Source organism: Bacillus rossius, chromosome 10 (assembly GCF_032445375.1).
Source record: "Bacillus rossius redtenbacheri isolate Brsri chromosome 10, Brsri_v3, whole genome shotgun sequence".
Taxonomy (NCBI): domain Eukaryota; kingdom Metazoa; phylum Arthropoda; class Insecta; order Phasmatodea; family Bacillidae; genus Bacillus; species Bacillus rossius.
In genome coordinates this window covers 26,528,603-26,552,591 of record NC_086337.1, presented here as the reverse complement: position 1 = coordinate 26,552,591, position 23,989 = coordinate 26,528,603, and the positions used below count along the sequence as shown (strand labels likewise).

At 39.8% G+C, this 23,989-nt stretch overlaps 1 protein-coding gene across 2 annotated transcripts in view; it reads right to left on the bottom strand.

Moving 5' to 3' along the window:
* Nucleotides 1-2,160: 2,160 nt before the first annotated feature.
* LOC134535871 (mucin-2) overlaps nucleotides 2,161-23,989 on the bottom strand; it is a 48,388-nt gene continuing 26,559 nt past the window's right edge. Inside the window, exons 3-7 of one of the 2 annotated variants that reach the window (XM_063375212.1) lie at nucleotides 17,528-22,532; nucleotides 15,214-15,432; nucleotides 11,778-12,076; nucleotides 6,009-6,198; nucleotides 2,161-4,782 (exon numbers count right to left, since the gene is read on the bottom strand). In XM_063375212.1, the coding sequence (XP_063231282.1) occupies nucleotides 4,516-4,782; nucleotides 6,009-6,198; nucleotides 11,778-12,076; nucleotides 15,214-15,432; nucleotides 17,528-22,532 (5,980 nt within the window). In that variant the 3' untranslated portion in view covers nucleotides 2,161-4,515. The remainder of the gene's footprint in view (nucleotides 4,783-6,008; nucleotides 6,199-11,777; nucleotides 12,077-15,213; nucleotides 15,433-17,527; nucleotides 22,533-23,989) is intronic. The other variant, XM_063375213.1, reaches the window with a different exon arrangement.

Sequence of the window (23,989 nt, the reverse complement as noted above, 5' to 3'; positions counted from 1 at the left end):
GTTCTCTATGTTCGCTGCGCCACGTAGCCAGGCAGGATGGTCTAGTTCGCTATGTCGGAGAGACGCATGCCGTGGGATTCAAGTGATGATTCCGACGATGATAATATTCTTCTGGCTCTCGCAGTATGTAAAAAAAAAAGTTCATGAAGTCAAGTCAAAAATAAAATAATTTGGAGAATTTCATCATTTGATTAAGCAGGTGCGTGAGGAAAAAAATACAAATTAATGGATTATTTCAGAATAAAAACAACTCAGTCTGATATAATTTTATTTCTCATCAAGAATAAAATTGAGAAGAAAAATCTGAATTACAGGGAAAGCATTTTAGCAAAAGATCGATTGACTATTTGTTTTAGGTCAGTGAATAATGATTTCATGACGATATATTTGTGTAACGATTAATCTTCAACGAAATAAAAGGAACAATAAGAACAGTGGGAATTTCTTACCAATAATAATTAGTCCATGCATTATCTCACACATCTTGCTTTCTATATTCTTCTATCGATTTATTCCATAAACACGAATATTTTCGTACTACTTTAATGAACTTTTCATTCGGCATGATACTAATTTAAAGCAAACACAGATGTACAGCACAATTCAGCGCGAAAATAAATGTTTTTGTTTATCTGCGCATGCGCGAAGCCAGCGACGTTTTAGAAAAAAAAATAGCCGAGAACCAAACACCTGGCGACGTCGCTAAAATAGCGAACATAGCGAATATAGCGAGCATATCGCCCTAAGTGGCCGTAGTTTTAAACGACATTAATGATTATATAAACCATTTTACACATAAAATATATTCCAGGGTAGTTTAGTATCTTAAAGTTTCATTTGGCACCAATTAAGTTCGGTTTCTGGTTGCTACACGTGGGTCTGCCATCTTTGTGTCACATTTCCGTTCACCGACTTCCGTTCCATTTTCACGAAATTTACTCTTGCCAAATACCGCCTACCAAGAAATAAAAATATTGAAAACAAATGAATGCGTTCACACGTGTGAGTGCGTCGCTCTCTTCTCTGGCGTCAAGCTGTGATGTGGAAGACGTTGTCTCGATGCACGGGAGCTGTGTGGCCTCACAGTTTCAGTGCAGTCTTCTGATACACCTTGTGAATCCTCACAACATTAAGTCAAAATTTTATCTTTTACAACAGCAAAGGTAAGGTACAAATTTGCTGTGCAAATTTAAATAAGCGATGGGTCGAAATAAACGAGCACCAAAAAATCTTTGATATTCGAAAGATTTTATGTTCGAAAGGAGAATATTTCTACAAAAATATTTGAAGAAGTTAAGATATTCAAACAGTAGTGCCTGTCTAGTTAAGAAGGGCTAAATTATTTATCCCTAAATAAGCAATCAAAGAAATATATGTATTTGCCACCAGCTGCAATGTTCCGGAAAGATTTTTTATCACTCCAGGGAACATTTTTCACACAAAATGAATCTAAAAATGTTGGTAAATAATGCTTTTTTAATTTAAAAAAAATGATGGGTTCAATTTTTTTAAGAACTTAAATTTTTGTGTTCATGCCTTTTTTTATTTTTTCTGTCACTTGGGATCTATATTAAGATTTGAGGAGCTCTTTTAAAAATAAATTTCAAGATTCTGATCTGAGAAAAACGTGAATATGGATTTACTGTGCTAATGGTTTTGTGTTCGTCTCTGACATTTTTTTCAATAGCTATTTGACTGATAGAGTCAATTGAATTCTTAAGTTTGTTTCATGTTATTACTTTGGCATGTGGATTCATTCATTCTATTGTATTTTCTTGTCGTTCGTGATTTTTTTTGTTGACTCGTACCAGGAAATGGAAAACATTTATTTAAATTCATATACAGAAGTAGGCAAAAAAAATTCAGCAGTCTTTTCACGTGCTTTAAATAAACCAAATATTTAGCTTAAGCTATTATGTTATCTGCACAGATTTGGTGTATTTGGAGTTTATCCACACTAGTTAAAATAAGTATTCTCTTTGGTGTTTCAGCATTATGGATTGATCAAATTAAGTATTATCTGATCGCCGTATAAAACACAAGGTTCTGAATTTAATATAAAAATTGCAAAAAAAATATGTATAATAATAAGTAATAGATTTATCCACCTTGGTATTGAGGTCTGGGTCAAGTATGTATGAGAAAAAAAAACAACAGTAATTTTACGAAAAAATGAAATTTATTACTTTCATGAACAAATGATCAACTACAGAATGTGTTATGAGTTTGTGATTCCATATAAAATGACAGACAATATTTTTGTGCCTAACAGTACATAGTCATTACAATAAACTATAACTAGTGTATAAAGACAGTTCCACAATGGGCTTCCAATATGGGCTATGCATATACTTTATCGACTAACTATGTTATAGCAGCCTACTTAAAACCAAAGAAAAACTTGTATGGTACAGTATTCATAGGATATTCTCAAGGCACAGGATACTGTGCTAAAGAAATTAATTTTGCAATTTATTAAAATAAACCTCACTCAGAGAAAAACAGCAGTATGGAATCATTGCATTTTATTGTTCATTTTTAATAATTATTTTTTAAATAATTTATTTGTATACAATAAAGAAATTAAGATTACATGTAGTTGTAATAGCATAATAGGTATTTTAATTGAGATATGGCACTTTTAAAATCCGACACGGGAAAGGTTTTCTCATAATACATCCATGCTTTACACTTTCACCGTTATGTATTTCTCAGCAATCTGGTGCTATAGACAGTCTTGTGTTATAGACAGTCTTGTGATGCTGACCAAATGTGGACATTGCAAAAAAAAAAAAAAAGTGAATTCATACACTGCGAAGAACTTTGGCGGAATACAATTTAGTTTTAATAGTTACCTACGATGAAGCCCATCGTGAAACTGCATAAAATGCCGATGAAGAACCAAGGTTATTTTGTCTCGATCCATTTTCGACAAATTTTTCAAATCCCATCCCACTTCAGTACCATTTCTTTCACCAGAAGCATAGATAATAAATAAATAGCTATAAACATGTATTATTCGCTTATTAGAACTGAAGAGGGAATTAAGGGTTTGACAGAAAAACTTGCAATTGCTTTTTACAAGCACAGGCGTTCACCAAATACAGAGCTGTTTGCTTTCAACTTGGTATTTGAATCTGGTAATGTTGCCATAAATATCATACAATTAAAAAAAAAATGAAAACAAATTATACTTATTATGTTTGGAACAAAAAAAAATGGGTTGAACAGAAAACACAAAATTTCAATCGACTTCAAGACGGAACATGATATGATAGTTACGGCACACAAAATAGTAACACCCAGTAGAATAGCCACAGGTTGAGTATTTACACTTTATCAAGTATTCTACGTACAAGAATGGCATGTTACTGAAATTCATCCATGAACTTAGAAATTTTTAGACAACATGATGTACGATAATATGAGGCATGTATTAGTCCCATGAAATAGGAATAACATACGCTGAAGATGGTATCAAAACCAAAATTTTCTAAATGAATACAAAGGTACATCTGAAATTAAAATAGCCACAATTATTGCTTACCACAGGTACTTAAAGCGCTAGCGGCCGTACTGATTATTGCCACGCTATTAAATTGTTGATGAACGGCGAGACTTGATTGTTTTAACAGGCATGCAAGAGAGATGGACACCTTTAATGGAAACTCTCGATGGTTCTCTGAAGGAGAGAAAAGTCCAACCATCTTGCACACTGGAGATCGCGTCGTCGAGAGTCATTTTTCTTTTTATTATTCACTCACGTAAATCTTCACTCGACCACTTGTCTCTCATTGCACCAACACCTTCCAGGAAAATTTCGAGTCACCATTCTTGGTTTGACACCGTTATAACGTGCCTACGTTCACGTTACTTCCTCCCTTGAGTTCAAACTGTCGCTTATTACACTAGCCATCTAGACTTCCTGGAATCCCGGGAACGGCAGTGTATTATAAGGAATGCAAGGAGATTATGGAGTGGGATAAGTGTGCGGAATTCAAGTTTTCAAGGTTGTGGACCAACATAAAATTTCATGAACCACGGACATGGCTGAAACTTTTAAAAATTTTACGCTCGTGATGAAGAAGTATCATAGAGATTGTTCTGAGCTAAAAATTCACGCCCACAAAGAGAAGGCTTTATAAAGAACATGCTGAACAACGGGATGAAGGGCTTAAGCACCCATCAAAGAAACAATTTCCTGAGGAATGTGTAAACCAAACGAGTGCCAAAACTTCCGAGATCCACACCGATAGTGTCTTGAAGCTCAAAGAAGTGAAGTTTTGTAAGGAACTAAAAACTCAGCAGAAGCTTGTGGTATTGCACAATTCTGAACCAGGGGCATCCCGGAGGATGGAGAGCCTTCTAGAGAGTGCGCTGGGCCGCTCAGGAAGCCAAGGCCACGGCAGGAACCCAGGGGAGGAGGACTGGCGGACGGGAGGTCAGCGGGAGACTCCTGGAGACGATGTCGGCGACCGTCGGCGAGGGTCGTCGGGGAGGGATCTTCGGGTCCCGTCAGCGCACCAGCCGCGGGTTGAACCTGCCCATGTGCAGGATGAGCCCCGTGGGGTTGTGGCGCACGGCGTAGAGGAAGGGCCGGTCGAACCTGAGGCGCGGCGCGTCGGGCTCGCGCGCCTGGCGCGGACGCAGCTCCAGCGGGATGCTGTACAGGTCCAGCCGGCGGGCCTCCCGCCGTCCCGAGCGCTGCGAGGCGCCGGGGAACACCTCCACGTGGTGGCGCGCGTCCGCCGTCAGCTCGCCGCACGTGCCGAACGTGTTCACCTGAACACACACACCTCTCCACGTATCTGTGTCCATGCCCCATCTCCTCGACACACACATCTCCACGTATCTGTATCCATGTTCACCTGAGCACACCCCCATCACACCTCTCCACATATCTGTGTCCATGTTCATCTCCTCAACACACACGTCTCCACGTCTCCACGTATCTACATCAGCCATTCCTGGTCCTACCGGCAACATGTTACATATCGTGGGCTTAGTGGAAAAAAAGTCGGTGAGTCCAATTTCTGGAAAAAGACTGTTAGTTCACTTACCAAGTTTTGCTTGCCTAGAATAGCGTTATAATGGACTTGCAAAAATAAAGCTAGAAAAAACGTTCATAATCATTCATTATTTGGACTTCCAAACGTTTTCTTGGCGAAGATATTGCCCTTAAAATTCACCTGTGAAGTTAACTCATTTTCACAAAAAAGTGGACTTACCAACTTTTTCCACTAAGCCCACGATATTTTAAACTTTAGATTATCTCTAATGCACACAGAAAAAATATTTTCAGTGCTTTTACGAAAGATTCCTTTGGAAACCAGTTGTCAAGAAATAGGTTGTAACACTACAATTCAAGATATTGTAACTTTGTACAACACGTGGCTATGGTTATTTTTTTTTAAATATATTAAATACATTTGTCGAGATAATATTGAGATTACGAATAATTGACGCATAATTATGTATCTTTATTGATGTTTCATTAACGCATTGTTTTTAATCATGGAAAAGATAAATCGAATATTCAACATACGGACTTTATTTTGTTTTGTTATGCTTCTTAATACGCGCAGTTATTACTGGAAATGTATTCAGGGAACGGTTTGACAAACAACTTCAACCAATGTCGGTAATGGGACAACACCAGTGGCGTAGCCAGGATTTGTGTATGGGGGATGTTAAGAAGCATGCCCCCCCCCCCCCCCCCCCCCCGTATTAAAGCGGGTGGTCCGGGGGGTCCTCCCCCGGGAAAATTTGGATTTTAAGGTGTAAAATAGTGCTATTTTAGCAATTTTTCGGTTCTTAAATTTAAATATTGTAATGGTAAATTTTTTTTATTAATTTTTAATATGAAATTTGTTTGAGTGATGAATAAGAAATTAATTAAATATTTGGTGCTAAGGGGGGGGGGGTTGAACCCCTAACCCCCCCCCCCCCCCCCCCCGGCTACGCCCCTGGACAACACAAAGCACGAATAATGTCCGGGACGGCCGCACCTGGACGATGTCCGACAGGTGCAGGTCGTTGGCGAGCCCGTTGAGGCCCTTGAGGTCGGCGCGGCCCTCGGAGAACAGGTCCTTGAGGCCCATGCGCTGCAGCGTGTCCGTGAGGTTGAGCATGGAGCGGTGCGAGAACCTGGGCAGCTGCAGCTCCAGGCCTGGGTGCGGCAGCAGGCTGCGCAGCAACCTGCAACACCACCCCGTCGCGCGCCGTCACTAGCCTGCCGACACTCCCGCACATCTTAGATATTCGTCAACAATTCGATATTCGTCAACAATTCGATATTCGTCAAATATTCGATATTCGTCAAGAATTCGATATTCATGAACAATTCGACATTCGAGAATGCTTTCATTATCGACATTCACCGATTTTTTTTCTATATTCGAGTATAATTCTGTTTTCGATATTCGTGAATACTTTGATACACCTACGATTCGACATTTCAAACCAATTTGTTTTTTTTTTTTTTTTTTTTTCAAAAAAAAAAATATTTGTTTTCAATAGATAGGCCTACACCACATTAGCCACATTCACAAAAAAAATCATAAATTTTTTTTTTAAACATGTATGAGGCTAAGATGGGTTATTGAGAAATTTAAATTTGTACTGCAACATTATTCAAACATTATTTTATATTTAACAAATAATTTATGATTATGATTGTAAATTGTTGATAATATTATATTTAAATGTATGTAACCAGATCAACAAAAAAACCTTTCAAACTTAAAATTTACTGATTTAAAAAAATGCATTGCCAGTTTTTTTTAAAATTTCCTTTATTTTACACTTATTTGTAATTAATACATGTATGTTACTTTTTTTATTTTACTGTTTTTTGGATCCATTTTTCTTGTTCTCTTGTGAAGTGTGAAAAAAAAAAGAAAAATTTCACTTAATGTTAAAATTCGATTAGAAAAAATATGCAGTGTTCGTGAATATTATATCCGATTAGAATAAAAAAATAGTGTTTGCAGAAGACTAGTACACCATCACTGGGAGCTGATCGCTCATTGGACTGCAATAAGGTATGCCTGCGCTAGAGATTGTTCCTTTGTAATTGGCGTCCGTTTGAAAGAGAAGAAAACATTGCCCTATTCGGCCGGGCCATTCAGCAGGGATTTTTTGCTTCCACACTGAATGGCTATGATTGTGTGTTGACAGTAGACATGTACCTGAAATAAACCCTCTCAACCATGGAATACAGACAATTTTACAAAGTTTCAACGCATAGCTGGTCTGGAAATCTTTCGCGAAAAATACACACCCGCTGCTTGCTGATGTATTGTTCTCCTATAAACTGGTTACAAATTATACAGAAACCTGATTGAATTTAGGATATTTTCGCATATTTGCAGTTACTGAGTTAACTTACTTTGATCATAAACTACAAAACACGTGTTGGAGATTTACAACAACAACAACAAAAAAAACCTGTTCAAACCTGTTAAGATAACAGCTAAAATAATTTACATACCTCCGTGTGCAGTTTTACGCTGTTTTCAACAAACCCCAGCACCCAGAAGTCAACGTCCAGTGTAAATTTGAAGAATATCCAGTTAATCTGAACTGAACTATTCGTAGAAATGTCTGTACATTTAGTCAAGTAACTAACGATATAATTGCGGCGCGTCAACAACTGCTAATTGACAAATTAATCATAAAATGACACATACAGCAAACACAGTTCTGGGAAATTGAGGAAGAAATGTTGCGTAGGCTACTGTAAGAAAATATCCCATTATTTACCTGGTGTGTTTTAGAACCTAAGTCTGGACCTTGATATGCTTATAGCCAGGCGGGTTCAGTGATATATCTTTGAGCCAGTTTACTCGGTGCACTGGGGTCGTGTTATGACTCTTCGAACGCCGGCTTCGGTAGTCTCTGACTTCTAGCCATGCAATCGCAGATTTTATCCCCACTTCTAAATTTTTCTTTAAATCAGTTAATTTTTAAGCTGGCTTTCACTAAGCCTCCGTGTATAGGTAAGGGAGCATTAATATATCCTAAAATCTATAAATAGAACACATAAAAATGGAAATAACTAGCTCCGTGTTAATATATATTCGTATCAATTACATTAATTTATTACTAAACAAATTCAGAATGAGGGGATAAGACACTGGACTACCATCTAAGGCTCATCCAAATACTACTGCAGGACTGTTGATGATTTAGTTCATTTATTGCGTCTCACAATCACTCCAGACAATTGATTGTTTAGTACCAAACGCGATCGAATTTTTAAAGATAAATTCAATTTTTTTTTTTTTTTTTTTTTTTTTTTTAGAGTTTATGACCCCCAAAGTTGGCACGTTAACTTAACTTAATGGAACATTTCCGAGACTTGAATCAAGGAATGAAAGTAGTTGGATAATACATGGGCCATTATTTCATCAACATAAGAAACTACATGACTAATAGGACGTCACTATGCAGCAGGTTAATTTAAACCGTAGATGAGGTAAATGGAGGTAAATCTGTAAAACGAACTCATAACGAAATTAACACAGCCGGACCATTTATAAGGAAAGCGGTCTCAGAACACTGTAAAAAAAAAAAAAAAAAACATAGCCGTGGCTAGAAATAAAGATTCGTGTCACGTTTTTACGAAGAAAGTAAAAATAAAAAAGTCAAATAACTCAAACATGATAATTGATTAAGTAAAGGGTTCAAATTTTCTCTTAGTAGATTTGGAACATGACCAAAATTGGTTTTTTAAGTAGTCAGTCAGGCGACGTGTAGGACCGGACAGACAACAGCGATGCGTTCGTCTGTGCTGTCGTCGCTGGGTTGTCCGCGACACCTTGTTTGGGTTCATCGCAGGGGCGCAACAACAGGAGGGGGGGGGGGCAAGGTTATTTTGCCCCTTACTCCCTCTGAAACTTTGAAATGGGGGCAAACGGGGACAAAGAAAGTGCTGTGTAATCAATTTTTAGATAATAAAACTACTTAAGAGGCCGTGTCAGTAAATGTTTATTTCCAATATTCTGCTCTAGAAGTTCTCTCTTTTAACAGTGAGATTTAGTGGCTTATTCAACCGAAGTAACTGTAGCCGCAGCGCGTGATAAAGCTACGAATAATGTATCTGGTTCCTCGACAATCTGAGAGGATGACAATCTGACCGGCGGCTCACAAGGAAATTGCGGATGCAGGGATTCAGAATCAAGAAACCTCACATTTACAACTGTAGTATCAGTCGTATCTAAAAATTTTAATACTTTAAACGTATCGGAATACAATTAATCTTCAAACATGTGGTAATTATTCTTTATCTGGATGTAATATTCCGTGAACAATAATGTTAGTTGACATTAAAAAGTATCTATACGAAATTCATTATGTAACGTTTTAAAAGGATAATAACATAAATTCATATGCTTAGATATTGCATAAGCATTACGCACAATCTAAATACAATCTCACTTAAGTCAGACTACCTAATTTTTTACAATGCACCATCATACAGTTTAACAGAGGTAGGAGAACCTCTTATCGAGTTTGTTTCAAAGAATTTAAATTTACAAATATTACTATTTATCTTATTACGATATGTATTTTTATGAATACGAATTTACAAAAAAAATTATTGAATTAATTACATTACACTTTAACATTACACAAGACTAAAACACAAACAAAACTTAATTTTATATATTGCTGTAGCATATTAGAAGACGAAATAACTCACAAGACTAACATTAAGAAGGCTGCATTACAAAAAATATACTTTACAGAGGAGAAAATAGCCTTTAAAGATATTTCATTACCTCATTGATTACATAATACTGCCGTTGATGTGATCGTAGATATAAAGTATTGAAAATATATATTTTATTATGTTTATGTAAATATTTAGAAAACATTATTGCTTATGGATGCTCATTATTTAAATAATAAAGAATCTTTTACTTTTATGTACTGAACAAACAAAATACTTATAAGTTAGTAAGAATAAGCTTAGTTGAGTAACATCTTCAATTTGTATTGAATTCAATGTATATATCGAAAATCATGTACAATGAATGCAACTGATTGAATTCAATAAATATTTGATCTTGTGAAACGGCCATAATGATGATGTAGATAATTATAGATGCTCACATGGTTTTTGAGAGTCCGTATAAAGCTTATTACAATTCTATAAGTATACATTAAAATGCTTTTAAAATAGACATGTGTAATATAATTAAAACTTGTTTAAGTAAGATCATCACAAAAAAATAAATCCTTCAACAGTAAGTTATGTTTTATAAGATTTTAACAAAACACACATACAATAAGAGAATATTAATCATGCCACATAATTCAACACAAAATACTCATTCCAGTAGGCGCTACGTAAAAATAACTTCTATTTTTATGCTGATAACTTTGCATTGTTTTATATATATCATTATTTCTAACTTTTAATATTCTCTACACATTAACTGAAATTAATTATTTACAGAGTCTTAGCAAATGTTGGTCTGTACCACATACAGTTCGTACAATATCTCTACGTGAAACACATACAGTTCATTATTAGTAATTTCAATTATATTTCCATGAACTTAATGAAATTAGTATAGGGCCTAGGTTGTTCACTGTTAATTGAGTACTTCTGAATTATTTTAATTGTGAGTTAACATACATACCAAATGCCATTCTTCCAGTAAAGTTGCCAAGAAGACAACAAGATAATATAAGTATGTATGTAGTACCATATTTTAAACCCCTAACAACTAACAAATTAGTAAAATATATAATTACGTGCGATATAGTGTGACATTTTTACTTGGACGGCATACAAATATAATAAAATGTCTATGACAATGTTAACTTTACTCATTATTATGGAAAGAAACAAAATGGGCAGATAAGCATATTCTACACTGACATTTAAAAATGCTCAATTCAAAATGAACATTTCTTCCCGATGACAAACAAAAAAGTTGTATGGTCGCGAATAATACATCCGTATGGCGTCACATCAGCGGAATATTCCCTTGGCATAAATGTGTGAAGTCTGTGGCACTTGTGGAGAAGTAAACCTTCGCTCGAAAACAAAAACAAATGAACGAACCGCTTTTTTTTTATGGGATGTGCAATCGGAGACCCCTGGGGTGGTTGAAGAGTGTCAGGTCGGTCGCCAGACCAGATAGTAAAAGCTCAGGGGCTGAGGATAGAAAAGGCCTATCTCCAAATTATTTAGTATAAATGTTGTCATGTAATTGTTAAAGACTTGATTACACCCAGGTTTTAAAACCCATCATGATCATGAAGACACTGATCGGAAGGTAATGTGCAATACATTTCAATGGCCTTTTCAGTTTTTGCTAAATAATTATAAATATAAGCAAAATTTCACTTTATCTGGACAAATCAAAATATTGATAATATTATTTTCATCACAGAAATAATATATGATATGATAACTAAATTTGAAAAAAGCTGTTATGTTAAATGTATTGTATACTTTCAGTAGGCAAAATTTCCGGCCCCTAACTCTTATAGACTTTGAGAAAAACTGCCTTTTAAAATAACATTGATATAGATAGGAGCGCAAATTTGTGACACGGCCTCTTAAACAGCACCATTTTCCACCTATAAATACAAATTTTCCCGTGGGAGGACCCCCGGACCCCCCGCTTCAATAGGGGGGATCGATGATTCTTTATAATTACCAAATTACCCCTTCTTTGGAAATATAGTTGTTGCGCCCCTGGGTTCATGGTTGGGTCCGTGTGCTCGGCAGGAGCTGAGAGAGGACTGTGGTGTACCTGGACCAGGCGCCGCGGCTCCACGCAGAGTTCCAGAGGCGCTCCTCCAGCGCGGCCACGCTGTCTCCGGGCGCCACGTTGCCCTGCTGGCCGGGAAGCAGCAGCACCGTGCTGACGAGCGAGTCGGCGCCGCCCAGTGCCGCGGCGGTGGCGTCTAGCTGCGGGTCGTAGCCGGCCAGGAAGCCGGAGCGCCACACGGCGGCCGGCACGGGCACCAGGCGCCGCTGCCGGCTCGCCGGGATCACCGTGAAGTACATCTCGCCGTCGCGGCCCGCCGTCGAGGCGCCGCTGCAGTCGGTCTGCACACAGGGGTGTGTGTTCCCTCACCCAGGCTCACCCCCGCCCCTCGTCGAGCGGGTGTTCCCTCGCCCCGGCTCACCCCGGCTCACCCGGGGGGGGGGGGGGGGGGGAGCTGAATTGTTGCTCCTTGGATGGGCAGCCCTTCAGGATATTTCTGACATTGGTAGGTTAAGTTTTTGAATATATATATATATATATATATATATATATATATATATATATATATATATATATATATATACACAAAGGTTTAGTTTAGATTAGGTTAGGTCACTTTACAAACTAACCACTGTCAGAAAAATCCTGAAGGGCTGCTCATCCAAGGGGCAACAATTCAGACAACCTTTCAAAAACACTACTGTCAGAAAAATCCAAAAATCCGCCCCCACCCCGGCCTCTCGTCGAGTGGGTGTTCCCTCAGACGTGAGAGGGCTCACCCCAGCCTCTCGTCCTAGCCCTTCCCCGATGCCCTACTCAGCTCCCTGATTGATCTGCACCTTCACAAACCAAATACATTGAAGTACTACCAAAAAAATAAAGATATCGTAGCTTATTTCGTTTTATCTCGCTTGTTATGTGCGCAGTTAATACTGGAGAGATATTACTGGAGGTACTGGGACAACAACACAAAGCATAAGTGCCCCGGGTAAGAATCCCGAACCCAGCATTAACCGCGAACACTATTCTGTATTGACGCAGTTGTATTCACGTAAATATACAACATTTTATTACAAATATATGTAATGTCACGTGTGTGATGCATCTGGTTCACTTTATCAATCATAGTGGATAGCACTATAGATTGCTTGGCTCCACTCGAGAGATTACACAAAATAGATATTAAATGAAATCCGAATTAATGGCATTTCGACGCATTTCTTGAAAATTTGCCCTTGTTTAATCTATATTTGGGCCAAAAGTGTTACTTTTATGGCTACACACTTTTGTAATTTTTTTATTTAAATTTTCGTGTACACTTCGTTTTCCGTTTAAAAGCATCTTAACGAAAAGACAAACGCAACACAATGGTGTCCAAGACGAACATATATAAATATATCATTAAAAAATTTTTTTTTAGAAATAATTATTTTCACGCGATTTTACAGTATGTTTTAACCCGCCACGCTCCTCATTGGCGAGTATTGCTCATGACGTCAGATGCAGGTGGTTATGTCCCACCCGTCTGACCTCGGAAGTTCAAGTTCGCCAACTCCGGTGAGGCTGATACGATCCCCCCGACTGCGCCACCAGCATCTGACGTCACAGATCACGAGAACCAATCACATGCCACACCCGCCTCTGCGCCGTCAGCTCCGACGCATCGGACACGACTGTGCGAGTGTGGCTCTGTGGAAGGCCCTTGATGCGCCAGCGAGAAGGGTCACTGAGGACACTTCATGACTCGGGATGCGAGCGAAAGTGAACTTTACGTAAAAAATTCCAGCGAGCGAAATGGATTCGAGTGTCGACAGTGGACATCATTCTCCCGTCATTTACCTGATCTTCGTTAGGGCAGCACAGTTGACACTCAGTGACATTAGGAGAGGGTATGAATACGAGACAAAGACCAAATAGGAAACAAAGCATGGAAGGTGCAGGTAGGTATATCATGAAGTCTGAATTACAAATTTATTAAATTATTAGTAAATGCTTTTAAAATGTAACTATATGGCATTGCACAGCTTTCGAAAATGTTACGTTCAAATTTATTTTTCATTACCTATAGCTAAAAAGTTCCCAAACTAAAGTATGTAACTATAGGAAGTAATATTTCAAACAGAGTATTTTTTATATGTTTCCAACTGTAAACATATGGAAGTGTTTTGGTTGATTCTGGACCACATGAAAAAAATAAACAATTGTTTCAAGGTATCGCACTAGAATATAATTAAATACATTAGTAGAGTATTGATTATTTCGCGAAAACATTTCGCCCTGTTTGTTAAACTTAACTAACCTGTACATACTCAGTCCCATTTAATGTTGATAATAGTCGATACCAAGGTCGAAGTCTGTTAGGAAAAGTATTTTAATAACAAAGTTTTTTCTTCTGAAAGGAATAATTACATTTATTGTGTTTTGTTTTCAGTTGGGAATTGTGTTGATAGATGGTCGTAAGGTATGTGTAATCTTTTCTGTGAGTGGTTTCATATTTATTCTATAGTATTTTTAGACAATTGTGTGACCAAATTGAGGTTTTTTTTAAACCTTTGGACTGTGCTAAACATGATTGGGTCTCACTGCGTTTTAATGTTAATGTCTGTATCGGGGTAGAGCAGTCATATTGAAGCTAAACAGATATAACTTGTAAAAATTGCTGAAGCCCCGGCTTTGGACCTGAATTTCGACGAAGAAATTTTTATCAAACACTGCCCATCTTGTTGAAATTAATTTGACAGTTGATACTATAAGGTTTCCTTTTGTCTTTGTGGACTTTGGTTCGCGCCATCCGCACACAGATGGCAGCACCGTGGTTGCACATTTGGGGGCCCGCCTCGTCAGGGCTGTGTGTATGTTAGTGAGGCGCGACACTCTTGGTATTTCTAGCGCGGTATCGCCTCTAAGCGCAAGACTCTGAACTGGCGCGCAATCTTCTCGTCGTCACAGGATAACTGTGAAATTTGAGCGGTGACCGTAACATTATACGGCCGAGAAATGAAGATGAAGGTGTAATGCAAGTCCCTTAAAGTGCTTTCAAGAATCTGTACCCTTTGTTTTACGACTAAAAACATGCGATTTAGCCATTTTAACTCTTCCAAAAATGCAGTTTAAAAACTCAATCCGAAATCAAAAGTACTTTTAGGCTCTCAGCGAACTCTTGAGTTTTTTTTTACTTCTTTATTTCTTACAAATCATAAACAGGTCACCGTGGACTTTAAATAATTACTTATATCAATATAAACATTCCATAACTGTTACAAAAATCCATTTTCATCTAGTTTCAATAATCGTTACAAATATGATATCAGCTGTTATGTGTCGTGCTGCGCCGCCCCCAGCTACTTGGCGCCCCAGGCGGTTGCCTGGTTCGCCTATACTATGGACGCGCCGGCCCTGGTTTTCCCATGAGCTGTGCGCACCGCGTGTGTGTGCCCGGGGCACCAGCCAACAGGCAAGCAGACTCGGTGCCGGTTACCTGGAAGATGTTGGCGCTGAAGACGGACAGCGGCGGGCGCAGCATGATGTTGGTGCCGCGGATGTACTCGGACACCCGGCCCGAGGTCTGGCGCTTCACCAGCAGGTTGGTGCGCCGCCTCACCACGTCGCCCACCATGTTGAAGTTCACCTCCTCCACGTGGCCGTCGTAGAACTGCTGCGCGCGCTCCTTGTAGAAGTCCAGCAGCTTGCCCTTGGCCTGGGGACAGGGCCGCAACTAGAGTCTCTGGCACCCGGGGCATGGATGGATTCATGCGCCACCCCCCCCCCCCCCCAACCACCCAGTGGCGGATCCAGGATTTTGGTTTGGGAAGGGGTTGACCCAGCTGAGGCTAGACTTTATCAAGGCAAACACTAAAACAATAGTGGACCCAGATGCTTTTGGAAGGGGCTTGAGCCCCTTAGCCCCCCCCCCCCCTTATGGATCCGCTACTGGACCCCCCCCCCCTCTTTTTTTGGAAAAATGGTGCTATTTAAGCATTTTACATACCTTCATGTAACAGTTTCTGTTCTACTGTAACTCCCATGCACGAACCCACTATGTCCATAAAGTAGTCCGTATAATCACTAGACTTGTTCATTAAATATGTTGAGACACGTTATATTGTAAATCAGATTAGACATTCCTGGCATGCAAGTTAAAAAAAACGTTTTACCAGTTACCAGTTGTAGTAGGAATTACAATGCAAGCGATTTCGGCGCCCCCCCACAGCTTTGCGCCCGGGGCGTATGCCCCGCTTGCCCCCCCCCCCCCACCCTAGTTGCGGCCCTGCCTGGGGAGCGCGCGGCACACGCCGTGTCAGTCACCACACTTCACCGCGTCCAGTGACTGACGACAGTCCACCGACAAAACAATCTACCGAAGCGCGTGTTTATTTTTAAGTAAGCCCCGTTTTGTAATTTAAAACAACAAAACTTTTTTTTTTACGAAACACACTGAAAACTAAAATTTGAAATAAAAATATAAAACTCTAGAGGAAACGTCGAGTAGATGATTAAATGCATTTTCACGGCCATTGTCTGCATTTTCTTGGCTTCTGGGTGTAGGCCGTGTCAGGTAATTGTCTTGCGACGTTTCGGCAGTCATTGCAGCTGCCATTATCAGGTAGACTACATCTTACACTTATATACTTAGTCTACCTGATGATGGCAGCGGCAATGACTGTCGAAACATCGCAAGATAATTACCTGACATAGGCTTACACCCAGAAGCAAATAAAATGCAGACAATGGCCGTGAAAGCCTGCGATCTTTATTAGATCTTTAAATTTTTTGTAACTTCCTTTAATTTCTCGTAAAAAAAAATACCTTACACGTCCTAGTGAGAATTCATTTCGTTAAACTGTTTCGTCTGAATACACCGTGGTTTTCAAATGAGTGTCTAACGAACTAAGATTTTTTTTTCAAGTGATAGGCAGACTTTGTTGCTCGTTATTTATTTAGTGATATTGTCCAAATGATTGATGTTGTAGCAGTCAGTTCCAGAATGGGTTGTGTAGTTTCCCTGCGAGGATGAGCAATGTTATAAGCTAAGCTTGTGTTGCTGGTTACGAAGTCAGTTTACTTCTTGGGTATTTTTTCAATGTATGATTTTTGATGGTTTGCCTATCTCCAACTTTCTAAGTAATGTTTTGAGCCCACTAAAATCTCGGATGTTACCAAAAAAATTTTTTTTTTAAATGTATGTCCTGTTTTTTTGGAAGACACGTGTCAGGTTATATTTGTATCCAAGCTGGTGCTTTGTCAATATTTCAAGTATTCAGCTAGACGTTTAGGAAAAAATTCTTGGGTCCGAGAACAGCAAGAATATATCACACAAACGAAAGCGAAAAGAATAGTTAATACTGTTCAGGATTTTAGTCAAAATATCTAACTTTTGAAAGTGTACTTACTGAACAGGGAAGATATAGTTTATCTACCTCGGAAAACTGGAAAGAATTGTGGCAGAGGAAATGCCAATTCTACCACGAGAGTTCTTGCTTGTGCCCAGTGGCGTAGCCAGGATTTGTGTATGGGGGGTGTTAAGAAGCATGCCCCCCCCTCCCCCGTATTAAAGCGGAGGGGTCCGGGGGTCCTCCTCCGGGAAAATGTGGATTTTAAGGTGTAAAATAGTGCTATTTTAGCAGTTTTCGGTACATAATTTAAATATTGTAATGGTAAAAATTTTATTAATTTTTAATATGAAATTTGTTTGAGTGATGAATAAGAAATTTGGTGCTAGGGGGGGGGGGGGGTTGAACCCCTAAAATCCCCCCTGGCTACGCCCCTGCGTTGTGCCGATGGGGCCTCCTCACCTTGTCGCTGTACAGTTCCCGGACGAAGGCGGCGGTCGCCACCCCCGGGTTCTTGGTCGCCACCAGGGACTCGGTCACGTTCCGGAACACCTGGTGCGGGTTGAAGGTGACCACGTCGTCCAGCCGCAGGATGTCGTTCATCTGGCCCGAGGTGCCCCCTCGCGCGCCCAGGAACACCATGGCGAGCAGCGAGGTCACGGCGAAGGGCGACATCACCAGGCTGCGGGAGACGGTGGCGCGCCGGTTGGCCGCCGGCTTCCACAGCTTCAGCGCCAGCTCGTTGCACAGCTCGGCGAAGTCGCCGACGTCCTTGTCCAGGTCCGCCATCGACGACTCCAGCCCGAGGCTCTCCTCGGGCGCCGGTCGAAGGTCCACGGTGGACTGCGCGGGTCTCCTGACCGTCGTCGCTTTCACGTCCACGTGGGCGCGGGTGGTCTGGTCCGCCGTGCGGGACGTGGTGATCTTGGCCTGCGGAGGAGTCACCGTGGACACCGGTGCCCATGTCTTCTCCGTGCTCTGCACTTCGTTGTCCAGGTCCATCACGTTCTCGGGCTGTTCTGTCGTTGCGTCCTCGGTGGTCGCGGCTTCGGCGCTCGTGGCCTCGCCATCGACGACGAACTCCACGTACTTGGAGGGGAGTATCGTTTCGGCGACTGGATCGGCGCCATTAGTTGTGGTCATCGGCGGCTCCCCGGTTGTAGAGAAATGGTCATATTCCTCCGTGTGGAAAATTGCTTGAGTGATACCCGGAACAATTACGATTTTGGAAATATTTTTATTTGCAGTGGATATGCTTTGTTCGTTGGGCTTATCTTCGGCAATTAGGCTGTTTCCTCCTTCCAAAATATTGTTTTTAACCTCGCCCGGTTTCACACGATGTACACTGTTAGTTTTGGTTGCGTTGACATTATCATTGACAGTGTCACTGGCAATTATATCTATATAATTAGTTTCCTTGATAGACTCTGTAACTGCACCTGTGGTGAGTTTTGAAGTAGTTCTGTTTGCTTCTGCTTTGGATGAATCAAAAATTTTATGCCATGTTGTTGAAGGTTCTTCCAAAACTGTCTGGTTGACCATGCTTACATTACTGCTTTCTCTGTTTGGAACAGTAACAATGTCTACTTTCAACATTTGCTCGTCTTCATTGTCTATTAACTTAACTTGAGTTCCTTTGATCTGAGATGCAAGCGGCAGCTTATCTGTCACTATACTTTCTGTGGATGATGTCACTGGTATCAATGTTGTTGTTTGATCGTCGACTTCAGGGACAGAAACTATGTTGGGGGGCTTATTTTTGGTCATTAGTGTAGTGAATGCAGTTGAATCGGCAGGAGTCTCTGCAGACAAAATGGTAGATGTCTCCTCGAGTAGACTGGCTGGTTCTGGTGTGGAATTTTCTTGTGATGTCATGGTAGTACTATCTTTTGTTTCATCTAAGTTTTCATTGTGTTTTTCACTAATACCCGTATATTCGTTTACCAAAGAACTTGCTGAGGCATGTGTTTCATGCTGGAGATGTGTTGTGGACAATTCACTAACATTGCTTTTATTTTTTACGTCAATGTTGTTCTTGACAATCTCATCGATTTCTGTTCCATTCTTGTAACTCATGCGAGTAGCTAGCATAGATTCATTTTCTTCTTTTACTTTGTCATCCATTGTAAAACCGCCTGTCGTTTCATCAGAGTACAAACTCGTCGTAGTTTCTTGAGAGTGAGCGGTAACAGTATTAAATATATTATTGGTCTCTGCTGTGTTGAGAGACCCTTGAGATACTTTTGCAACATATGGTTCAGTATCTGGCAATGTTCCAGTATTGTTTTTCATAGCAACTTTTTCTTGTTCTACTTGATTAATCACTACAGAAGACATTACTGGTGTGCTAGGGGAGTCTTCGAAGTTAGTAGTGGTTATCTGTGTTGTCATATCAGGTATCATTTCTTTGTCTGTAGTAAAAATTGTTGTGGCGATTTTATTTGAAATTTGAGACATAACATTAGACATTGATTCTGCCATCTCAGGAGAGATTTTTATAGGTACTATACCACTTTGAGCAACAGGTATGTCTGTAGGCACATCTGGAGTAATTATATCTGATTTTTTGGTTGTAATGGTTGACACTGTGGAAGTAGTATTTACTTCCTCTTTGCCCTCATCAGTTTCTACCGATTCAGTACTAACCAGCGAGGGAGCAAACGTATAACTTTCAGTACGATTTATTTTAGTTACTGCGTATTTCTTGTCGCTGGATGCAGTTTTGAAATTATTTGATGTTTCTGGATTTTCTGATTCTGAAGCATTTGATGCCAACTGTCCCCCATTTGTGATGTACGTATTATTATATTTAGAAGTGTACACATTTTGTTGTTCTGGTGGTGCTAACAAATCACTTTCTTCAATTGGTCCGCCATTGCCAGAAATTATAAAATAGCTATCTGGTGAAATTGTTCCTCTTTCAATTACTTCATCAATATCACTAGAGGCTGGTATTTTGTTTCCAGCATAGGTGGTATTTGATTTCATTAGTTTGGTATTTGTACTGGTTACACTTAACGTGTCTGTAGTTTTCTCTAATTCAGAGTATTTTGAAGTGTCTGTAAAGTATTCAGTTGATGTATATGTATCCGAATCAGTATTAATAAATCCAGAAGTTGTGGAATCACGAGTTTCTAAAAGGGTTGTTGTCGTTTCCTGAATTAAATTCATCTCTGATGTTTTTTCGCTGGTATATTTAGGGGTGGTGGTTGCTAACGTTTTATTGTGAAGTTTTTCCTCTGAAGAAAGGGAAGATTTTGTAGGTGAATATTTAATTACAGATTTTATTTCAGATTTCTGAGGGATCAAATCATTAGAATATAAGACCACAGTACCACCTTCTAATGCATTTGGAGCCAAACTTTCATGGGATGTGTTAGAAGCTATTTCAGTTACACTAATATTTTTTATTGATTCTTTAGGAGGGATTACAGTTGTTGAAGATTCTTTTGTTTTTTCTTGCAATGAGAGTAAAGCATTTTCGTTATTTCCATTTTGTAAATTTTGGACTGGAATAGAAGATTGAGGAACATCAGATGGATTTTCATCCATCAGCATTTCAACTATTGTAGAAATCGAATGATTTCTTTCCATTAAAAACGAATCATTTGCCATGGGTTTGGATTGAAGATGTTCTGCCATTTCTGTACTCTTCGTTGGATTAATTTGTGATGGCGAAGCCATGTCTTCACTGTTAGCAGGGGTTTTGGTTCCCATGTCAGTCTTTATTTGGCTTATTTCTATATTAGAACTAGCTGCAGATTCATTAATTTTTGGGACTACAGTCATCTTGTTTTCAGATTCCGTCGATTCATACTCTTCCGATGGCTGAGTCGTTAGATCTGCTCCTAAAATTTGAAGTAAAGTGGTAAATACACTATCGGGCAATTCAGTGCTTACTGGTCGAAAACTGCTTGAATTTTCTGATGAGTCTTCTTCACTGGACGAGTCATTTGTGGTATACTCTTCTGATGAATCTTCAGCTGCTATTCTTTCAGTTACTGTCGATGAAGGACTTTCTTGAAGATTTGGCACTCCTGGTATATAAGATGCAGTAAAGCTAAGAAGTGGTTTAGCAGATATTGGATCCCTGATTGTTGTTGCTCCAGAAGCTGTGTTTACAGTAGAATTTATGATAATTGTCACCATTGGTTGCACATTTTGAATAGAAGTTGAAGAATTTTTACTTGGTTTGAAATCTCCTCCATTATTATTTGATTCGGCATTCATATTTTCACCTGCATTGTTGTTACTCAGTTGCTGGGAAATTGGTTTTCCGGTAGAAATAGTATTTATGGTTGAATTTGCTATGACCATTACACTTGGCTTAATGTTCTGAATTGAAGTCACGGAAGACTGCTGGCTATATTCATTGTCATTATTCGAGGAATGTTCAGAGTTTTGGTAACTTTCGGCAGGTTTTTCTGTTGTCTTACCAATTACTGTGGTCCAGCTAGAAGTCACAATAGTATCCACAAATTTTTCTTTATCAGAGGGTGGCTGAACAGACGAACCGTTTTGGCTCATTCCAAATACATTGCTCTTGGTATTATTGACAATTTCAGTATTGATATTACTAGCAGAAGCTTGGTTCTCGTCATTATCAAGAAAATTACCATCAATATCACTAGTCAGTGGCCTTTTTGATGTAGTTTCTTCCTTTTCTGAAACTTCTGCTGAAGTCATCAAGCTAGCACTACTAGCTTCAGTTGTCGAATACCTAACAGTGCTAGAATTTTTCGATTGCAGCGGGTTTTCTGTGTTGACTGCGGCGGGTTTCTTCGCAGGCAATAGCGACGAAGATGATACAGGTCTTCTGGAGGAAATCTCTTGCGACGGATTCGTTGTTGACGGCGACCTGGCGGTGCTCGACCCTGTGGTTCTGGTCGTGGTGGTGGGCACGGACGAAGACGGGACGTGTGGGGACGGCGTCTTGACTGGCTTCCTCGACGACGGCCGGTGTGTGGTCGGCACCGAGGCGGCGGGAGTGCCGGAGGGTTCCTCCGGTCTCCACGTGCTGGAGAGCGTGGTCGCCGGCCTGGGGGCGGTCGTCTTGTTCCTGGCCGCCTCCATCTCCTCCTTGAGCACGTTCTGCACGCTCTCGACGACCTCGTGGACCCCGTCGACGGGCGAGGACAGCTCGCCCACGTCTCCCTCGCCCAGCAGCGCCGGGGACTTGAGGCCTTGGGGCAGCTGCTGGTGGTAGTAGCTGGGGGGCAGCTCGCCGCCGTCGCCGTCGCCGCTGGCGATGATGCCCTGGATCTCCTCCAAGGTCATCAGGCGCTTCACCAGGTCCCCGGCCTCGTTGAAGGTGTAGAACTCGTAGCGGTCCGGGTGCAGCAGGCTGGAAGGGCTGCCCACCAGGGAGGCCGAAGTGGGTTTGGACACGGGCTTGCCCTCCGGGTCGGCGTAGTACTTCTTGGTGCCGTTACCCAGGTCCATGATCACGGACACCGAGGTCACCACGCTGTCGAGGAAAACAAGTTCGCGAGGCGTGCTTAACGTCTCGTCGACATCGAAGTCATCAGAGACGACAACTGTTGATGAGATGAGAATGAAACATTGACGCAATGAATGTGTGGGGGAAACACTCGCTCACGGAAACGTACACCAAATGTCCAATTTCCAAAAAATTCGGGGTTCAAGCCCGTCGAGAATCGAACTCGGATCATCTTAGTGAGAGACAAGTGATCTGGCCACTCAACCACCACGAGATTTAAGTGATAGTTAAAATAATGAAACTCTAAAAAGAAGACTGAAACAAAAGAAAATAGTAAATACAAAATGTATAAAACTGTTAAAATTACAAATATATATGTATATGTATATGTATATATATATATATATATATATATATATATTCTTATAGCCTAAAGTAAATTAATAAATTTCCTCTTTAAATCTGTTGTGGCATAATCACATCACATTAATTTTATTTTGTAGCTTGTTTTACCTATGGAAATTCTATACATGTTCTACCACTTAAAACTATGTGTAAAATATTTTAAATTAAATTGGAAAAATTATTATTTTATTCTCAAAACATTTTCGAATGAAAAGAAACGCCTAATTTTATATGGTTATTGATGTTTCATGGAAAAGAATAATCGTAAATTAAACAATTTTCCTTCATTTTGTTGTGGCATGCTTTCTAATACTGGAAAGCTATTCAGGAAGAGGTTTACAAATAACTGTAACCGTAACAACACAAAACCTATATGACCAGGTAAGAATCCGAACCCAGTATTACTGCTAACAATATATTTTTTTAGAGATACAGTTGTTTTAATGTAAATTTACTAATTTATAAACATTTGTAAATTTATATTGACCATTTACAATAATAATTTACAGTGTAGGCTATGAATGTCGACAAGGGCTCAGCACCACAGGATCGTAGCCTGTGATTTGTCGTCATTTGGAATTAAACAACACGCCGATACAAGCCCTGTCGCACAGTCGAACTTTCGCTTCCAACACCATCCAGTAAAGTTGGTCAAATAATGTCTGAAGTTATGACGACACTGAAAAAGGTTACCAGGGCAGCCGTGTTTGTTTGACAAGTTGGGTGATTTGGGTTGACATTTAGCATTTTATGTACAGGGCAGGTCCTAAAATACGTTGGATGTTTAATAAGAAAAGAAATCTGAATCTTTTCCAGTTAAATCCATGGGGGACGTTTTCATCATAACGAAATTAAAATGTCGAAGGATCGATGGGAGATTAAAGATGCTACCAAGGTAAAATAATGTTAGTATGAATGTGCTACGTAATGTGATTAATCTGAAAAAAGGGCTAAATATATAACTATAACTTATTTTTCAAAAAATGTGTAATATTAAATTTATCATTCAAAAATATCGTAAAGATTTCAATTTATGACGGTTTAAAAGTCATGGAATGAATAAAATTAACAATAAGTAA